General features: G+C 38.3%; 1 protein-coding gene across 4 annotated transcripts in view; it reads left to right on the top strand.

The window, feature by feature from the left end:
• Window positions 1-21,831, top strand: part of LOC138754419 (segment polarity protein dishevelled homolog DVL-1-like) — a 131,164-nt gene that overhangs the window by 21,564 nt on the left and 87,769 nt on the right. For all 4 annotated transcript variants that reach the window (XM_069918667.1, XM_069918664.1, XM_069918666.1 and 1 more), the window contains exons 2-3: window positions 1,737-1,806; window positions 16,231-16,352. In XM_069918667.1, the coding sequence (XP_069774768.1) occupies window positions 1,737-1,806; window positions 16,231-16,352 (192 nt within the window). The remainder of the gene's footprint in view (window positions 1-1,736; window positions 1,807-16,230; window positions 16,353-21,831) is intronic.

Genomic DNA, 21,831 nt, shown 5'->3' with positions numbered 1-21,831 from the left:
TGCCAGACAATTGGGTTTGTGGATCTTGGGTAGGAGGTAGAAGCAGTCATTGTGGGGATTGGAAAACAATAAGGTTAGAGGCCGTGCCAGGGTGGTGACAGAAAGTGATGGGTTCAGAGATGGTGCATGATACAGTTGTTTGATGAATTTTGGTGGGGTCCTGTTTAAGGAGTAAGTACAAGGTGGTGTCTGAGATTTTCCCCTGGCTTCGGCCAGATAGAGGTCAGTGGACCTAACAACAGCATCACCCTTGGTGCAGAGAGTGGAGGGCTAGGTGTTCTGAAGGGGTGAGATTGGAATGAGAGAGGGGAGTAATGAAGTTGGTATGGTTGATGTCACAGCGGAGGTTGGAAATATAAAGGTCCAGAACAGGCAGAAGAGGCAGAACAAAGTGTTCAGGAGGAGGAAGGAGGTTTAAAGTAGGAGAAGAGATTTGTAGTGGGAGGGGGGGGTAGACACGTTGTGAAAGTAGGCATGGAGACGAAGCCGACAGAAGAAGAGTTCAGCATCATGGCATGCATGGAATTTGTTGAGGTGTGAGGAAAGGGAGGTGAAGGTGAGGCCTCTACTGAGGACAGTGTATTCAGTTTCTGAAAGGGAAAGGTCGGTGGGGATGGTGAAGACCAGGCAGGAGTTAAAGGGAGGTTCATTAGGGTGGAGGATGTTGGAGAGGGGAGGAGGATGGGTGGATCAGGAGGTGGAAGGTGGGAAGGGTCCAAGGGAGGGAGGGGAGGATTGGGAAAGTCAGGGTGGAGAGAGAGAGAGACACAGACACAAACATAGAGAGAGAGAGAGAGAGAGAGAGAGAGGCCTGTGCACTCCCGGAGCAAGGGTGGGAGTTTGTGATGGAGGTTTGGTCCACTAGGTCGCAGGGGCCAAGGTAGAAACCCATGTCCAAAGCTCGGTTCTGTAGGTCGCAGAGTTCAGGGTGAAAGTTCATGATGGAGGCTCAATCCTGTAGGTTGTCAGGGCCAATAAGGAGACCTGCGTGTGAAGCCTAGTCCTGTGGGCCAGTGGGTTCAGGATGAAAGTTCATGTCAGAGGCTCGATCCTGTAGATCACTGAGTGTATGGTGGAGACCTGCATCAGGAGCTTGGTCTTGTAGGTCACTGGGGCCAAGGTGGAGACCTTGGACCTCTGGAACCCTTTGCTAGAGAAGATAATGGAGTCAGATACAATAATTATGTTTAAGGGTAGTTAGGCAAAATAGTGGATTTGGGTATGTTGGGCCCAAGGGCCCATTTCTCTTCTGTACAACTCGATGACGCAATTCTTTAATAAGCCTGTTTCAGCAATGATTAAGTCTGTGGCAATGAGTGACACTGTGTTGTGTGCTATCTGGGGAAATTTCAAGGTGAAACTGTGAGTAGGTAAGATCCCATGGAAAATTGGTGGGTGAGATTGATACCCACCTCCATTGTATCCACCAGTCTTTCATTTGAAGATTTGAAGAACACCAAAAGATTACTCACACACAAAATTCTGCAATATGAGTAGCTTGTTGAAAATTATGTGGAGTTAATTAATGCTTTTGCAAACAAGTATCTCGGTACTTGTTCGAACTGTTCTATAATTGCGGCAAGAAGGACAGCATTAATTAAGTTAAATAGTGGAATTATAATTGCCAACATTTATGCAACCAGATCTAATTTTCAGACTACATCCTCTGGGCTCTTCTGGCTACCTTTTAAATGCAAATGGATCCTGCTTAATGCTGCCATTACTTTGCATTGCAGGGTTGTAAAGGAAGAGATTTCTGATGATAATGCCAAGTTGCCGTGCTTCAATGGAAGAGTGGTTTCATGGGTAAGTAATATTAGTTAAAAGGGGTGTTTGTTTATGGGGTCTGTCCAAAAGGAGAGAGGACAGCTCTATTGTTCATTATCCCAACAACTTCCAGGATTTAGAATGTGTACTGTTGATTTTTGGAGTACAGTTATAGATGATGACTGAGAGACTCGAACAAAATATTGGCTGGCCAGATTTAAATACCCAATGCAATAATAACTGAAAATATTCGATAACCTCAGCAGGTCAGAGAGTGTGTGTGGAAAGAGAAACTAAATTAACATTTCAGGTGTGACAGAGTACTTAGAGGTGGTTTGGGAGGAATTGCGAAAGCAGCTTGCACACACACATTTTAAAACACAGAATATTTGCAGGATTTTTACAGAGTGCTTTTTGCAGAAAGAGCCACAAAGTTGCAGAATACAACTAGCCTGGGAGAGCATGTGATTTCTGCAGGCAGTGGAAGGCTGCCTGGTCAAAGGAGAAGACTGGTGGTCTAAAAGGTGACCTGAAAGAAAGAGGATCATCTGGAGAACCCTGAAGGGGGCAAAACTGATTGAGAAGGAATCAGTTGCAGATGTCCTGGAAAAGGAATCTCTCTCTGAAAACCAGCAAGAACCCTCCTGAGTGGTAACCATTTGCCTGTAAAGTACCAAAGACTGGTGAACTTTGTTAATGCTAACTTCTGTGCACAGTACAAGAATTGCATGCAATCAGTGACATTGGTCTGTGATCCAAAGAACTTTTCTAATTTTAAATATACATTACATACACCTGCGCTTAGGATTAGCGGGGAGATTAGGTAGGTTAAGTAAGTAGGTTAAATAATAAGTTAAAGTTTAATTCTGTTTCCTTGTTCAAATATAATTTAAAAACTACTTTTGTTTAAATAACCCTGTGTTGTAGTGCATATCTATTACTGTTAGTTTTTGGGGTCCTCTGGACTCCGTTACACAGGGTTGAGATCTTTCATTGTAGAAATAGCATTACTTATTTTTATTTTAGATATCAAGCATCTGCATTCTTTTTTTCTTGGCATAAAATCTGAACACTCTTTTGGCCTTTTCATGATAGAAAAGTAATTTCAACCACAAGGAGTGCACAATATTTATTGTTTCTGATATCTGATGTGGAAAATTAAGACAAAGAGAACCTGTGGTGACCCAGCAGGCCAGGCAACATCCATGCAGAAAAATGGGACAGTCAACAGTTCATGTCCAGACTTGTTTTGAGACTGAGGTGTGAGATGGAGAAAGAACACATGAAAGGGGGTGGGGGGGGGGGGCGGGTGAGGTAATGGGATACTGAATAAATGAAAGTGGGAGAGGTGGAGTACCTCTGATTCTCTTTTGTCCTTCAAGATCATCTTTAAAATCAACCTCACTGAAACATTTGGAGATGTGCTCTTATTTCTTATGTCTTGACTTTATCTTTATATGCAAGATGTTGGGATTCTTAATCCTTTCCTTTCTCAACCCAATCAAAAATCTATTTATGGAGACATTGGGCATGAATCTGCTCATGGAGGCATGGGGCATGGTGGAGATTCTATTGTAAACTTTTCCAAGGAAGCTGGGGCTAGAACCTCAGCTTAGTAAGATGTAGCTGAGATTCTGGATAAGCTAAAAGCAAGATGAAATACTAGAAAGACTATCTGCACTTAAAATAGATAAATAACCTGGTCTAGATGGGTTCCATTCAAGATTGCTAAAAGAAGCAAGGAAGGAAATTGCAGAATCTGGTATGGTTGGTGCCTGAGAATTGGAGAAATTTAAATGTTACATTCTTGTTCAAAGAAAATTGTGGGATAAGCCCTATAACTACAACTCAAAAATTTAACTTTGACAGAGAAAATTCTAGAATTGGACAGAATTAGCTTAGACAAGTGAGGGTTGCTTTGATAAAGCAGACATTGAATTTGTTAAAGGCAAATTGCTTCCAATCAACTTGCTCAGGGTTTTAAATCTGGTAACAGAAGAGATCAACGAGAGGTGCACTTAATATAGGATGGCTGAGCTTAAAGGTGGCACATAATAGGCTTGTTATGAAGATTGAAACCCATAGAATACATGGGGCAGCAGCAGTATAGGTGACAAGTTTTCAAAGCAAGAGGAAACAAAGAATAGCAGTGAAACGTTTTTTTGAGCTGGAGGGAATTGCATGTGCAGTCGTCCTGAGGTTGGATACAGGATCACTTCTTTCCTATATGTATGACTTGCGTGTACAGCATAACTTCTAAATTTGTGAATGGTACAAAATCTGGAGGTATAGTTAAAATGTAGTGGATAGTTGTACATTTCAAAGAAATGTAATCGGGCTGATCGCATGAGTGGCAGATTACTTGTAATGTTGAGAACTATGATGTTGCCTTTTGGTTGAAAGAATATATAAACCTGAGGACATAATTTCATAAAGGGAGTAAACTAAGGATACAAGTGCATAAGTTTCTTGTGGCAGAGTAAGGTTAAATAAAATGTATGGGATTTATAAATACAGGTGCCTCACTTCTTACGATGGACTGACAATATTTTTCGAAGTTACGATGGTTCAAATCCGTACTTTCAATTTCGAATTCTGATCTGTTTCTGCGTTTGCGATATGCAGATATGAGAGTGATATTGATGACCATGTCGCTTGAGTATCCCCACCATCCAGAAATTAATTTTAGTTCAATGCTTTAAACATTCTTCATTCCCAGTGTGTTTTCAGCTGTGTACGTTTTTGGGTTTTTTTTCAATGTGGAATAAAGCTATTCAAAATTTAATTATTTTTTTTTAAAAAGGTAGGTGTGGTATTCTTTTTCGACTTACGATGGGTTTGCCAGAACACAATCTCATCGTAAATTGAGAAACAGTAGAAGTCCAGAATTCTAGATGCTAGAAATACGGACCACCTAAGAATCTGGACTTTTTGAAAACTCTCAAACTTTTAAAATTTAGCGGGCTTTTGTGTTCGTGCATGTGTACGCATCACAGACGCACAGCGGCATTTTTCTTTTTCTTTAAAACTGTTTGTTTTGCTAAATGAAGCATACTGTTTTTGCTAATGAATGAACTATCAAAATTTACCTGCTCATCTCTTCTTTATTCATCCTTAAATTTGGATTTTAAAAGTACTGCCAAAGAATCTGGAAAATCTGAAAACCAGACCAACCCAAACCTTAAGCAGTCTGGATTTTCTGACATACTGTGGAGGCATGGCATAACAAAACAAGGTAATGAAGGAATAAAACAAAACACCAGTTTGGCCTCCATTTGAGTATTGTGTCCAGTTCTGGCTCCACACTTCAAGAAAGATGAAAAGGATTTAGAAAAGGTACATAAGAGATTTACCCAAATTGATTGCAGGGTTGAGGGATTTTAGTGATGTGGATGGACACCTGGAAAAGCTTGAATTACGGAATAGAGGGTCTGAATGGGAATGCAACACCAGAGATATTAGTGGAGGCAGGTACAATTGTAGCATTTGAAAGGAGCTGGATAACTATCTGAAAGGAAAGAATTTGCAGTCAAGCACAGAGTGCAGGAAGCTGGATATGATGGATTACTATTACATTGTGCTGTTTTTAAAAGTGGGATGTTGAATACTCTATGAAGAGGTCATTTTGGCATATAAGCATTGAATTGAAATCAATGAAGGTGACAGTACTTGCTTTAAATTGCTGTGTTTGTATGTTTGAGCAGTAAAACTGCCATTAATGGGACTGTTTTTTTTTACTGTGCTTAGAGCTTGGGTGTGAAGTGTGCTGCTCTGTTAGAATTGTTGCAGTAAAGCTTCTCAGTGATTTGGAGTGAAATTGGGTCAGGTTAGGTGCAGGTGAATATGGAGGATAAACTGGTGATGGGGTTGAGTGGAACACCTTGTGTATAAGGTTTGATAGAAGACTTTGATTTTTTTTTTTAATTTTTATTTTTCACACCATAAACCACACCGACCAAGATACATACATTTCCCTTTTCAAATATATACAGTGTCATTTTCTCCCCCCCCTCCCTCCTCCCAACCTCCCCCCCATTCATTTAAAGTACAAAATCTAAGATACATTAAACCAGTCAAACAATGTTGTCGTTCAATAAAAATAAACAAGTCAATTCTTTTCATTTCCTTCTCCTTTCGTTAATTTAGGTGGTAGATGTCCTTGGTAGGTTTTCTCTATTGTGTTTCATGTATGGCTCCCATATTTGTTCAAATATTTCAATATTATTTCTTAAATTATATGTTATTTTTTCTAATGGAATACATTTATTCATTTCTATATACCATTATTGTATTCTCAAATTATCTTCTAATTTCCAGGTTGACATAATACATTTTTTTGCTACGGCTAGAGCTATCTTAACAAATCTTTTTTGTGCACCATCCAAATCAAGTCCAAATTCTTTGTTTTTTATGTTACTTAGGAGAACGATCTCTGGGTTTTTTGGTATATTGTTTTCTGTAATTTTATTTAATATCTGGTTTAGATCTTCCCAAAATTTTTCTACTTTCTCACATGTCCAGATTGCATGAATTGTTGTTCCCATTTCTTTTTTACAACGAAAACATCTGTCAGATACTGTTGGGTCCCATTTATTTAACTTTTGAGGTGTAATGTATAGCCTGTGTATCCAATTAAATTGTATCATACGTAACCTCGTATTTATTGTATTTCTCATCGTTCCAGAGCATAACTTCTCCCATGTTTCCTTCTTTATCTTTATATTTAAATCTTGTTCCCATTTTTGTTTAGTTTTACCATTTGTTTCCTCATTCTCCTTTTCTTGCAGTTTAATATACATATTTGTTATAAATCTTTTGATTATCATTGTATCTGTAATCACATATTCAAAGTTACTTCCCTCTGGTAACCTCAGACTGCTTCCTAATTTGTCCTTCAAGTAGGATCTCAGTTGGTAATATGCCAACACTGTATCTTGAGTTATATTATATTTATCCTTCATTTGTTCAAAGGATAATAATCTATTTCCTGAAAAACAATTTTCTATTCTTTTGATCCCTTTTTTCTCCCATTCTCTAAAGGAAAGGTTATCTATTGTAAAAGGGAGTAACTGATTTTGCGTCATTATTAGTTTTGGTAATTGGTAATTTGTTTTATTCCTTTCTACATGAATCTTCTTCCAAATATTAAGCAGATGATGTAATATTGGAGAACTCCTACGTTGTACCAATTTTTCATCCCATTTATATAATATGTGTTAAGGTATCTTTTCTCCTATTTTATTTAGTTCTAATCTAGTCCAATCTGGCTTTTCCCTTGTTTGATAAAAATCTGATAGGTATCTTAATTGTGCGGCTCTATAATAATTTTTAAAGTTTGGCAGTTGTAAGCCTCCTTGTTTATAATATTCTGTTAATTTATCTAGTGTTATCCTCGGTTTCCCCCCCCTTTCCATAAAAATTTCATTATTTTCTTTAACTCCTTGAAGAATTTCTCTGTCAAGTGTATTGGTAATGCCTAAAATGTTCATTTTAATACAGTTTATCCTTCCTATTAGTGTTAGTGGTAAATCTTTCCAATGCTCTAAATCGCCCTGTAATTTTTTCATTAGTGGATAATAATTGAGTTTATGTAGATGGCCGAGATTTTTATTTATTTGTATACCTAGGTATCTTATTGCTTGCATTTGCCATCTGAATGGTGATTCCTTCTTAAATTTTGAGAAATACGCATTATTCATTGGCATTGCTTCACTCTTATTTGCGTTAATCTTGTAACCCGACACTTCTCCATATCCCTTCAATTTCTTATATAATTCTTTTATTGATAGTTCTGGTTCTGTTAAGTATACTATAACATCATCCGCAAATAAACTGATTTTATATTCCTTGTCTTTTTTTTTATCCCTTTTATATTATTTTCTGTTCTTATCAATTCTGCTAGTGGTTCTATAGCTAACGCGAACAATAAGGGTGATAGTGGGCATCCCTGCCGTGTTGACCTGCTTAAGTTAAATTGCTTTGATATATATCCATTTACTGTCACTTTCGCCAATGGCCCCTTATATAATGCTTTAATCCAATTAATATACTTCTCTGGTAAACTCAATTTTTGCAATACTTTGAATAAATAATTCCATTCTACTCTGTCAAAGGCCTTCTCTGCGTCTAAAGCAACTGCTACTGTTGGCGCTTTACTCCCTTCTACTGCATGAATTAAGTTAATAAATTTACAAATATTGTCTGTTGTGCGTCTTTTTTTAATAAATCCAGTTTGGTCTAGATTTACCATTTTAGGTACATAATCTGCTAATCTGTTTGCTAATAGTTTAGCTATTATCTTATAATCTGTGTTAAGTAATGATATTGGTCTATATGACGCTGGTGTGAGTGGATGTTTCACTTGCTTTGGTATTACTGTAATTATTGCTGTTTTACATGAATCTGGTAAGCTTTGTGTTTTGTCAATCTGGTTGATTACTTCCAGGAGGGGAGGAATTAATAAATCTTTAAATGTTTTATAGAATTCTATTGGGAATCCATCCTCTCCTGGCGTTTTATTATTTGGTAGTTTTTTTTATTATCTCTTGTATTTCTACTATTTCAAATGGTTCTGTTAATTTATTTTGTTCCTCTATTTGTAATTTTGGTAGTTCAATTTTAGTTAAAAATTCATCTACTTTGCCTTCTTTCCCTTCATTTTCAGTTTGGTATAATTGTTCATAGAATTCTCTAAAGTTTTCATTGATCTTCGTTGGATTATATGTGATTTATTTGTCTTTTTTCCTTGATGCCAATACCATTTTCTTAGCTTGTTCTGTCTTAAGCTGCCATGCTAGAATTTTGTGCATTTTTTCCCCTAGTTCATAATATTTCTGTTTTGTCTTCATTATGTTCTTCTCCACCTTGTATGTTTGTAGTGTTTCATATTTTATTTTTTTATCTGCCAATTCTCTTCTTTTAGTTGTATCTTCCTTCATTGCTAATTCTTTTTCTATATTTACTATTTCCCTTTCCAACTGCTCTGTTTCCTGATTATAGTCCTTCTTCATCTTGGTTACATAACTTATTATTTGCCCTCTAATGAACGCTTTCATTGCATCCCATAGTATAAACTTAGCTTTCACTGATTCTGTATTTATTTCAAAGTACATTTCAATTTTCAATGAATTCTCTAAAATCCTGCCTTTTAAGTAGCATGGAGTTTAATCTCCATCTATACATTCTTGGAGGGATGTCCTCTAACTCTATTGTCAATATCAAGGGTGAATGGTCCGATAATATTCTAGCTTTATATTCTGTTTTTCTTACTCTATCTTGCATACGAGCTGATAACAGAAATAGGTCTATTCTTGAGTATGTTTTATGTCTACCCGAATAATATGAATATTCCTTTTCCTTTGGGTGTTGTTTCCTCCGTATATCCAAAAGTTGCATTTCTTGCATCGATTTAATTATAAATTTGGTTACTTTGTTCTTTCTGTTAATTTTTTTCCCAGTTTTATCCATATTTGAATCCAAATTAAGGTTGAAATCCCCTCCTATTAATATGTTCCCTTGCGTATCTGCTATCTTCAAAAAAATATCTTGCATAAACTTTTGATCTTCGTTCGGTGAATATACATTGATTAGATTCCAAAACTCCGAATATATCTGACATTTTATCATTACATATCTCTCTGCTGGATCTATTATTTCCTGTTCTATTTTAATTGGTACATTTTTACTGATTAATATAGCTACTCCTCTTGCTTTTGAATTATACGACGCTGCTATTACATGTCTTACCCAATCTCTCTTTAATTTCTTGTGCTCCAATTCAGTTAAATGTGTTTCTTACACAAATGCTATATCAATTTTTTCTTTTTTCAGTAAATTTAGCAGTTTCTTCCTTTTGATTTGGTTATGTATTCCGTTAATATTTAAAGTCATATAGTTCAGCGTAGCCATTTCATACTTTGTTTATCTTCCCTTTCCGTTTCTCCATCATCACCTTTCCTTCTTATCCATTTCTGCTTTCTTGTTTTGAACACTTTATAAGACAACATTTCAAAACATCAAACATTTTCCTTATTCTCCTATTTAAAACTTCTTTAACCCCATTCTCCCCTCCCCCTCCTGAGTTGCCCTTTATCCCTTGTCGGGCAACCACATCTCCCCTCTCCATTTGGATTTGCGAATTCACTCGCAAGCGTCAACTGATTTTGCAGTGACCGTAACTCCTCCCCACCCAGCCCCCCCCCCGGAAAAAATATCAATTTTCATATATAACAAAGGTCACTCTTTTAATTCCCTCCTTATTCCCTCTATTCCATTTCATTCCCTTATTAATTCTTATCTATACTCTATATATTTTCCTCTAAATACGGATACACTCATGTACACACATATATACATACACATCTATAATATATATATATATATATATATATATATATACCCATATACACACATACATATAGTTCGTGGTTATTTTTACTCTCATTACATGTCTTCATCTCTCTGCTTGTTTTGTAGTTGTTCTGCAAATTTTCGTGCTACCTTTGGATCCGAGAATAGTCTGTTTTGTTGACCTGGAATAACTATTTTAAGTACCGCTGGGTACTTTAACATAAATTTATATCCTTTTTTCCATAGGATCGTTTTTGCTGTATTGAACTCCTTCCTCTTCTTCAGGAGTTCAAAACTTATGTCTGGATAGAAAAATTTTTTTTGACCTTTGTATTCCAGTGGCTTTTTGTCTTCTCTTATTTTCTTCATTGCTTTCTCCAATATATTTTCTCTTGTTGTATATCTTAAGAATTTTACTAAAATGGATCTTGGTTTTTGCTGCGGTTGTGGTTTCGGGGCTAGTGTTCTATGTGCCCTCTCTATTTCCATTTCTTCCTGTAATTCTGGTCTTCCTAGGACCCTGGGGATCCAATCTTTTCTAAATTCTCTCATATTCTTGCCTTCTTCATCTTCCTTAAGGCCCACTATCTTTATATTATTTCTTCTATTATAGTTTTCCATTATATCTATCTTCTGAGCTAACAGCTCATGTGCCTCTTTAACTTTTTTATTAGATTCTTCTAATTTCTCTTTTAAGTCCTCTACTTCCATTTCTACGATTATTTCTCGTTCTTCCACATTATCCACTCTTTTTCCTATCTCTGATGTGACCATTTCTATTTTATTCATTTTTTCTTCTGCACTCTTAATTCTTCTTTTTATCTCATTAAATTCTTGTAATTGCCATTCTTTCACTGATTCCATATATTCTTTAAAAAAAGATATATCCATTGTCTTGCCTTTCTCTTCTTCTTCCATTTCTTTCTGTTCTTCTTCTTCTTCTTCCTCTGGGTTGACCATCTGTTGTTTCCTTGTTTTCTTGTTACCCTCTTCTTGTTGTCGTTATTTTCTCTGTTCTGCACCTGTTGCTGTGTTGCAGGTGTCTCTCTCAGCTGTGGAGATCGACTCTGCAGCTGTTCCCCCCTCCCGTCAGTGTGTTTTTTTTTCATGCGCGGTCGTGCACTTTTACTCGGCTCCTTGAGCCATTTTTGTAGTCCCGAGCTCGGGACTTCCACTGACCTGAGGGAGCGGGCTTCTCTCTCTGCGGCAGGCCTCCTCGGACAGGTAAGGCCTTCACCTTCTTCTTCCGACGTTCTTTCTTCTCTTCTTCCCGTTGTTTTCAACTTTTCTCTCTTCGCTGCCATTTTCTTCTCACCTTTATTTTTACTTTGTTTTAAATTTTAATCTTGTACCTTTGTGTTTGGTGCATTTTTTTAAAAACTTTTCGGGAGAGGGCTGGAATTCCCTGACCGGCCACTACTCCATCACGTGACTCCACCGAAGACTTTGATTTTGAGTATATTTAGTAAATGGCCCATTATCATGTATACCCTGGATAACCAGTTATGATTTCATTAGTTCAAACTGGGTAGAATTATTATGACTGTTAGTAAATTGCAAATTGTTGGGCTGATGTTTAGTGGGCAAAAGGGGGAAAAAAGAAATGAAGTGTTGGGAGGTGCAAGATGGATAAAAAGAACTCAATAATGAATTTGGGTCTAGCTAGTAATGTAAACCTGACCCCAGTATAGCACTTAAAAGAGATTTATTTTATTGCAGTAAAATCTATTACACATTAAAAAATATTGCCTTTCCATTTAACATGCTATAATCACACAATTTTTTAGCCCTGACCCCAGAAAAATGCTGTTCTGCATAAAGATGGACCTCATCAACATCTCCAGACATCTTGTGGCAAACGTTTATTTCTGTCAAGCCGAGACACCTGGCTCTTTGGCAGCAAATGGCAACTCTCTTCATCTTGCTGTTGATTTTCTTTGCTCTAGCTCTGCCACTCCACCCTCATACTCTATCTTGCTCGGTCTCTCATTTTTTTCTCTCTCTCTTGTTCTCTACCCTGATATAGTGATATGTTGAAATGCCAAAAAAAAACTACTTAGCCTGAAATAGGAGCAGAAATGGCTTGACATACAGATTAGAAAATTACCAAGTTGGATTAGTGGTTGGAATTTGCCTCTCTTGAAGGAACAGAATATTACAATGTTTTACCTTGAATTTGTAGCAGTTTTTAAACACATCTGTTGTGTGAGTGAGATTGACATCTCTGATTTAGTATTACTCTTTACTATCACTGCACCTTTTCTCTCTCTTCATTCTCATTATTGATCAACAGATGGGTAACAGTAGTTGAAATCAGGAAGTTATAAAATTATGTGCTGATGAACATTTAATGCAGGACAGTATAGCCCATTAATTGATCATATTTCTATAGTTTATGTTGATGCATAAGAGGGCGCACAAAATCAGTGAACCGGTGCGGACTCGAAAGGCCAACATGGCCTGTTTCCGCTCCGTAAATGGTTATATATGTGGTCGTGATGGGGGTGGGGGGTGACGGGAGGACTTTTGTACCTGCTCTCGTGGGTATCTGAAAACCAAAGTGTGTATGGTAAATTTTAAAGATATATTTTGGATATGTATTTGAGGAGGGCAGTAGTTTCAGGTGATAAAATGGACAGGAGCAATATGAGATAGGAAGCGGTAAAACTCTTGAAAGAAGCAATTGAATACAGGCCAGGAGCAGGCACCTCACAAAAAGGACCACCTAATTCTGTCCTTTATCAGCTCATCTGTTGAAATTCCTATCTCAACCTTTTATTACCTTCCGGCTTGACTGGTCCAATAGTTTCCTCTTCCACTCTGTAAATTTGAGCTTGTCTGTTGGCATAAAGTTAATTTTACAGTATCAGGTATAATACATTCTTGGAAAACCCAAAATATTTTTTAATCCTATAACATTTTAAAAATAGTTATGTTCCAAGTGCTTCACTGGAGGTGAGCCATATTCAGAGATGACAAAGCTTGATATATTTGACAAACAAAGGGAGAGAATGTTGTATAAAATGTGCCTCACCTGGCCAGCGCTTGCTCATGTTCCTCACGGTGGACATTGTAAATGATGATTGTGAATTGAATCACTCCACCCTCTGCAGGCAGGAATATCCCAAAAATGGGCCAGGTGCTATGCAATATCAATCATTATACAATGTTAATGAATTGTTTAGATTACTCTAGTAAAGAGCCAGTGCAGACAATGTATTGTGTTTATTATGTACCCTATAAAGTTTAATAATTCACCAAGTTAGTTACAGTAAAATTATGATGATTGTCAGTAAATTGCAAATCGCTCTTCTTCAGGTCTGAAACTTCAGCAATATATCTTTGTCTCCTATGGACACTAGAAGACTGGCTGAGATCCTTCAGCACTCTAGTATTTTTTACTACAATCGCAGCATCTGCAGACTTTTGTGCTGCACAAAATAAAATTCAGTCTTTGTGTTGGAGTGACTCTGGACTGATAAGCTATCGCTACTCCCTCAGTGTAATTGTAACTCCAGCCTTGAAAGCGTGCTGATTTTAGTTTTATACTGAAGATTCTCAAATGGCAGCGAGGTAAAAGGTCATTTGGTTAACTTTTCATTGAGGGATAAACATTAACTAGGACACCAGACAACTTTGCTGCTCTATAATGAATCGTTTGCATTAAAAATGGGAATGTAGATAGGGCTTCAGGTACAAGATGGCCATAAAACTGGAGTTTTAGGTCGGTCTGAACTATAGAGAGCAGCAGAGCATTACAAAGAGTGGAACTGAATTCCACAGGTCTCATCTAGATCTGAGGCCTCAGAGCAAGAGAGCACCTTGCTGTGTTATCTTTTCTGTGAGAATCGTGATGGAGGCTGTGGAAAGAGGGAAGTCGTCCAGAGATTCTGTGTCTGATCGATATTCACTGAATGCTGGAAAGAGCAGAAATTAGGCAGAGGTGATACTCTTGATCCTGTGTCTTCTGTGGGGTCTTGCAGTGTATTAGCATGGGCTGTGGTGAGGATTGGGGTTGAGCTGATGACAGTGGTTGGTGTTGAGGATCTGTATTATTCTATATTCTCACTTGATAGCTCAAGATCAACGAATAGGGTGGAATCTTGAATTAGTGTTGCACCTGAGGTGATAGGTCTAGCCTTTTAATTTCATGCTCTTGATCTCAAATCTTCAATATTTAAGGCTGAAATGCAAAATCAATAATTATGTCCCTGGACAATGATAAGCTAGAAAGAGGATGTCATCTAGTTGTACTCTGAATCAGGGTGTGACTGCAAGGCACAGCAATTATTTGTTCTCTGTTGTAAAATTGATCATATATTTCAAAGTTCATGCTTCACTATTCAAATATCCCAGGACAAAACCTGGTTTTATGGTTGTTGCTGTATTTTCTCCCTTCCCTGGCTTTCACCACCCATGGAGCAGTCCATTTCCAGTTATTTACCATCCAGTTGAAGGATCATGCTTGGCCGTGTCTTTACAATGCTCCTCACTTGTCTCTACTTGCAGCCCTTCTCTTACCCCAGACCTGTGTTGTTGGCTCCCCCTTTCCCGCCTCTCTGATTCCCTTCCCTCCTTCATCCACCACCCCACAGTGTGATTCCTTGCCTCTTAACAATAAACCATCTAATTTACGTATCAATGATCTTGTTCCTTGTCATTTTTTAAAAGTTAATATGTCACTTTACTGTTTTATTTATCTCTCATTATTATGAAAAAGAAATGTTTGCAGTTTTTCTATAACATATTGCCAGCAATATTTATTATTTAATCATTCTTATTGCTATTCTAAAATCCCCATCTTGAACTCATTCCTCCGACTCATTCCGATTATCTGCATGAAATCTTTTCCTGTTCCTTCATCACTGATGGCTGAGTCTTTGAAGTTGGAACCTATGCTCTTCTTTATTTGTTCTCATGGTTGGCATAGCGCTTAGCTCCACGCCTTTGCATCGCCAGCAATTGGGACTAGGGTTGGAATCCCACGTCTTTAAGGAGTTAGTACGTTCTCCCCGTGACTGCATGGGTTTTCCCTGGGGACTCCAGTTTCTTCCCACTGTTTGAAGCGTACTGGGGTTGTTGGTTAATCAGATGTTATTGGGCAACATGTGGGCCAAAATGGCCTGTTACCATGTAGTATGTCTAATTTTTTTTCAAAAAGGTTTTCCTCCTGAAAGATAAATGGAGATTCTGATGGACAATTTCAAGCTGAACACAAAGCTAATTTCAGTTTTGCTGTATCACGTAGGAAGTTGGAAAAAGTTTTATTTATGTTTATAAATTATATGTTTAATCGCATTATGATGCTGGACACATTGCCTTAGTTCAACTGATATAAAAATGTTTTCACACTGATTTTTGTTGATACTCAGCATCTGATGCCTTTCATGTCAATGATGGACTCCAGATGCTCCCTTTACCGGTTTTCCATGGTCGCAATGTCCTGGTGAAACCTTTCACCATGTTCGTCACTGACTGCACCAAGATCAGCAGGGAAGAAGACCAAGTGCGGATGCAGAAAATGAATTTTCAATGACATTTTGCATTTCATGGTTTTGGACGCTTGAAGTAGAATTAAAATATGGTAGGAAAGCACAAAAATAGGTTGTACAAAAAAAGGTACATGATGGGAAATTTTTAAGGTGATATTTATGATTAGCAGCCCAAAATCTATAAAATAGACCTAAAGTGTAACTAAAATCTTTATTGTCCAATGTTAATCAGACAGGAGCTCCAAACCAACACAGATCATCAAGTCTAGTTGTCACGGGATTAAAGTTCAGTTAACTAGATGTGGGATTGAAGATGGGAACTGCTTGGGTCACAATTTTACCCTTCCTCAATGTGAATTGTGAGGCTCTTCCAAATAATGTTTCAGGTGCAGCAGACTTCAGAGAGACAGAATTGAATAGAATAGTATTGAATAGATGTGTGTGCAGCTGTTTTGGAGAGTGTCAATTATTCCCCATCCCACCTTCTGTCTCCATGGCAATCACTCCTCCTCAGATTCTCCCCAACATGTTTCCTATCCTCACACCCATCCCCATGTTTGCTGCTTGCCCATTGATTCTTTTATTCTTGTGCCCCTCAGTCTGTGTCTGTCTCTTTTCACAGTTGGTGCTGGCTGAAGGCTCGGTTTCCGACGGGGGCTCACAATGTGCAGAGAGTCAATCAGAACTACCACCCCCTATCGAGAGGACAGGAGGCATCGGCGACTCCAGGCCACCATCCTTTCAGTAAGAGCTTTACAGGCTTGAAATGTCTCAAATTTACTTGACAGTAGTCTTCAGAGCTGTTGCTCAACATTATCAAGAATGGGGTGTCCAGAGGGAAGTAACCTTGAATATGTGATTACAGATACAATGTTAATCAAAAGATTTATAACAAATATGTATATTAAACTGCAAGAAAAGGAGAATAAGGAAACAAATGGTAAAACTAAACAAAAATGGGAACAAGATTTAAATATAAAGATAAAAAAGGAAACATGGGAGAAATTATGTTCTGGAACGATGAGAAATACAATAAATACGAGGCTACGTATGATACAATATAATTGGTTACACAGACTATACATTACACCGCAAAAGTTAAATAAATGGGACCCAACAGTATCTGATAGATGTTTTCGATGTAAAAAAGAAAGGGGAACAACAATTCATGCAATCTGGACATGTGAGAAAGTAGAAAAATTTTGGGATGATCTCAATCAGATATTAAATAAAATAACAGAAAACAATATACCATAGAATCCAGAGATCTTTCTCCTAAGTAACATAAAAAATAAAGAATTTGGAATTGACTTGGAGGATGCACAAAAAAGATTTGTTAAGATAGCCCTAGCCGTAGCAAAAAAATGTATTATGTCAACCTGGAAATTGGAAGATAATTTGAAAATACAACTATGGTATATAGAAATGAATAAATGTATTCCATTAGAAAAAATAACATAGAGTTTAAGAAATAATATTGAAATATTCGAACAAGTATGGGAACCTTACATTAAATACAATAGCGAAAACCTACCGGGAACAAACATTACCTAAGTTGATGGAAGGAGAAGAGAAGAAAAGAATGGGCTCAGTAGAATTTCTGGTGTATTTTTGTTGAATGACAACATTGTCTGACTGGCTTAATGCAACCTAGATTGTATACCTAAAATGGATGAGAGGGGGGGGTGGGGGGGTGGCTTGGGAGGAGGGAGGGGGGGGGAGAAAAAGTCACTGTATATGTGTGAAAAAGAAAAAGTGTATATCATGGCTAACGTGATTTATGGTGTGAAAAATAAAAAATTTAAAAAATAAAAAAAAAAGAATGGGGTGTGATGTTCATAACATCTCCCTCAATCCCATTCTCGTGATAATGCCCATTTAGTGTTTGTGTGGCGAAGTTTGTGTGTGCTGTCTGATCATGAAATGAGATATTTGTCCATTTGATACAAGACATTTTAGACCAGTGTGGGGGGGTGGGGGGGGGGGGGGGGGGGGAAGAGAAGAGACGAGCCTTAAGGGATACAGCAGTAAAGGAGATGGGGTATTCAAAAACACAAGTGGAAGAGGCATCAAAATGCAGAGATACCATAGTTATTGAGAACAGATTGACAACACTGTTACAATGCTGTTACAGTGCCAGGGACCCAGGTTCCAATCTGGTGCTGTCTATAAGGAGGTTGTACGTTCTCCCCATGCCTGCATGGGTTTCCTTCCCCCCACCCCATTCAAAATGTACTGGGATTTAGGTCAGTTGGGTGTAATTGGGTGACAGGGGATCATGGACAACAGGGGACCATGGGCCAAATTTAAAAGATGAAGTAAGATGGAGCACTAATTAGAAAGTGCCAAGCTTGGGTTGGCAGGTGACACCAAACTTGGGTTTTATTTGCCTGTTTGTTATGAGGAAGCAAAGTGAATAAACCAAGGAATTCGCAGTTTTGGAAGACTGAAGCCAGAGAAACAAATGGAAGGGATACAGTAAATAGCAGGTGCTAATGAAGCAGTGATGTACAGAGGGATCTTGGGGTGCAAATTCACACCTCACTGAAAATTGTAACACTAATAGGATGGTTCTAAAGGTGAAGGGCATTCTTGCCTTCATCAATCAAGTTATCAAATATAAAAGTGTGTAATAACTCATATTATAGCTGTACAAAACTTTGGTTAGGCCACATTTACAAAAGCAATATTGTGTTATTGACAAGACTTTGGAGACATTCACCAGGATGTTGGCTGATTGGAGAGTATTGGCCAAAAGGAAAGTTGGGCAAACTTTCTTTTATTTTCTCTAGAACATTGCAGGGTGAGGGCCAACCTTAAAAAAGTCTTTAAAATTATCACAGGCATGGATAAGGCAGATAGGCATAGTTTTTTTTAATTCCTGGGTGGAACTTTTAAATACAGTATTAGAGAGCATTGCTTTAAGTGAGAGGGGGAAAGTTTAAAGGAGATTAGCGAGGCAAGTTATTTTTTACACAAAGAATGATAGGTGCCTGAAAAACACTGCAAGGGGAAGCAGATATGATTGTGACATTTAAGAGACATTTAGACAGATATGTGAACCAGCAAGGTTTTGAGGAACATAAACCATAAACAGACAGATGTGCAATATAAATTGGCATCATCAGCTGAAGGCCCTGTTCCTGTGCTATATTTTTCTATGTTCCATGATTACAAAGTACCCTTGTGGATTACTTAAGGAGGGGAGCTGTGGTCATTGGGGCTAGCTGTTCCTTATTTTTTTAAATTTAAATTTCGACATATAGCATGGTAACAAGCCCTATTAGCCCATGAGCCTGTGCCACCCAATTACAACCCTCCGGTGCATTCTGAACAGTGGGAGTATGGAATTGTGCCTGTTTGAAAGTGACTGAAGTTTGCATCGGGAATCTTTACTCCCTGGGAGCACTGCGTTGATGTAACAGATGTGGGGATTTCCTCTACTGCTAAGAAATAGTCAAGTCGTTAACCAAACACATCCAAGCAGTAGCTGCTCCCAGATGGGAACTTAGCCTGGCATCTTTGTCAAAGTTCAATGTTCTGCTGCATTCACCCACTAACCTGGATCTTTCTAACCCAGGATAGTTCAAAAATGGTGTCCCGGAGTAATTCACGACTGGCTTGCGACTTGATGTTTATTCTTGTATCGAAACCGATGATTGCCCAGTGAAGAGGTATACACTGGAACAAAACAAAAACATATATTCCTTGTTTAATGACTTGCAGCTTGCTCCTCTGGCATTTAAGGAGTTACAGATGTGTCTAGAGGAAAGGCTGCCATTTATTTATTTTGTGTGGTTAAAGGTTTGGTTTTTTTTGCACTGGTTCACTGTTTCCCCCTGCTGTGTTTCTGAGAGTATCACAATCTCCTTAGTGTATGAAATTTGAGATTTAGATTATTTTATTGTCATGTAATAAAACAGAAAATATTCTTTTATTTATCATAAGACAGACAAAAATTCACTATCAGCAGAAATTTCCCAGTGCCCCTTACAGTCAGAGAAAGAGAAGCAAAAGAGAGTCCTCCAGAATCACTTACTCTTCATGGATTTGCCTCCAGTGCTCCTGCAGCCACATAGGCTTCATTCCAAACCATTATCAATCCAAACTCCTGATGCACACCTCTGATTCAATCAGGAAGCCCCCAGATCCCTCTCACATCTCTGTTCCGATTCCTGGTTCCCATCAGTCAGTCTCCAGCAGTTTGCAGCCTGGTATGAGTCACTTGACTGGTATGAGGGTGTAGTTGTCAGCAGCCCACAGCCTCGCCTTGAGACGCCAACAGCCCGCTGCCTGTGTTCTTCACCCTCAGAGCCTGTCACTGGTCTGCCATTGTGGTCCTATCCTGTGGATCATCTCTTCTGCTTCTCAAACGGGAGGGGAGGTGCTCTGCGCCAGTCCTCTGCTTCTTCGGAGTCTGCAACCCTTCAAGGCCACTGCCAAGAATAGGCGCCACCATTTTGGGCACAGACCCTGCAGTTGTGGGTTTTTGTTTAAAAAAAAGACCATCAGCCCCTTTAATCAGCCATTTAAAGCCTTTACAGAGTAATGGCAGTCAGACTGGGTGGTTGGACCCATGGGTGTGCACTGTGTCTCTGCTCTCCACTCTCTACTGATCTGCACCAATGGCAGAGCTGCCATTACAGTAGCTCCGGCAAGACCGCCATTACTTTTTTTTTATCACCTGTACCTGAATTTGTTTTTTAAAGTTACCTCTTGTGATGAAGGATACAAAACTAATCCATTTAACTTGCTTACTCTCATCAATCAGTCTCTCTATTACCATGATGGCCTGTATTGGTTCCTAGTCTGTCAACTGCTTGAATTCATATTCCTTTGTGATCTTGGCCCTTTCATTTTCATCTCTTCCAACATTCTATGCTTCACACTTGTTCATTCCCATTCCCTGAGGTTGCTTAACAAGATGAAACCCCACAGAATTACAGGAAATATACTAGCATGGGTAGAACATTGGCCGATTGGCAGGAAACAAAAAGTGAGAATAAAGGGACCTATACCAGTTGGCTACCAGTTAACAGTGGTGTCCCACAGGGGTTAGTGTTTGGGCTGCTTTTTATGTGTATGTTAACAATTTGAATTGTGGAATATATGTCTTTGTGGCTAAGTTTGTAGATGATACAAAGATAAGTAGAGGGGCAGGTAGTGAGGAGGAAAAGAGGCTGCAGAGAGACTTGGATAGATTAGGAGAATGGGCTACAATGTAGCAAATGAAATACCTTGTTTGAAAGTGTATGGTCATGCACTTTGATAGAAGGACTAAAAGGGCAGATTATTTGGATGGAGAGAAAATTCAAAAAGGGATTTGGGAATCTGCTCCTACATTTTGTGGTTTGATGGATTTGAAATGGCATGGTCAGCACCACACCTCAATGATCCATGATGTCTGCAGCAAACATGATGCCAAAGTAAACTAATCACATCTTCTTGAAAGTAATATAGTCCTCTATTCCCTGAAGGTTCATGTGCCTGCCTAAAGGTTTCTTAAATGTTATAGTAACTGCTGCCCATTGGCAACATACTCCAAGCACCCACCACTGTGGATATTAAAAAAAACTTGTCATGGATATCTTTTAAACTTTCCCCCACTCACCTTAAAGCTATGACCTTTGTTATGTGACATTTTTACCTTGAGAAAATCCTCTATGTACAGTATGCCTCTCATAAATTTATAAACCTTCCCTCAGCCTCTGTCACTTCAGAGAAAACAGTTTACCATCTCCTTAAAGTTAATGCTTTTAATTCAGGCAACATCCTGTGAACCTCTCATCCACCCTCTATGAAGCCTTCATATCCTTCCTGTAATATGGCATCCAGAACTATACACAATGCTCCATATGTGCACTTTATACAGCTGCAATGCAACTTCCTGATTTTATCCTGATGGATATAAATGCTGTGCATTCTTTCAAGGAGGTGTGGACTTGCATTCCAAGATGGCACTGTACAGCAAATCTTCCAAGGGTCCTGTCATTTATTGTATACTTTCAACATGCACATGACCTCCCAAAGTGCAACACCTTACACTTATTCAGATCTGGCATTTTTTGTCCACATTTCCAACTGGATCTATATTCTGTAAGATCTGTTGAAACCCTTCACTATCCAAAACTCCTCCAATTTTTGTACTGATTGCAAACTTGCTAATCATCACACGTACGTTTTTCTCCAATTCATTCATGTGCATGATACAAACTATAGAGGT

This window comes from Narcine bancroftii, chromosome 2 (genome assembly GCF_036971445.1).
Source record: "Narcine bancroftii isolate sNarBan1 chromosome 2, sNarBan1.hap1, whole genome shotgun sequence".
NCBI classification, from domain to species: domain Eukaryota; kingdom Metazoa; phylum Chordata; class Chondrichthyes; order Torpediniformes; family Narcinidae; genus Narcine; species Narcine bancroftii.
Note: the sequence above shows the minus strand (reverse complement) of the source record. Positions and strands in the feature narration are given on the sequence as shown.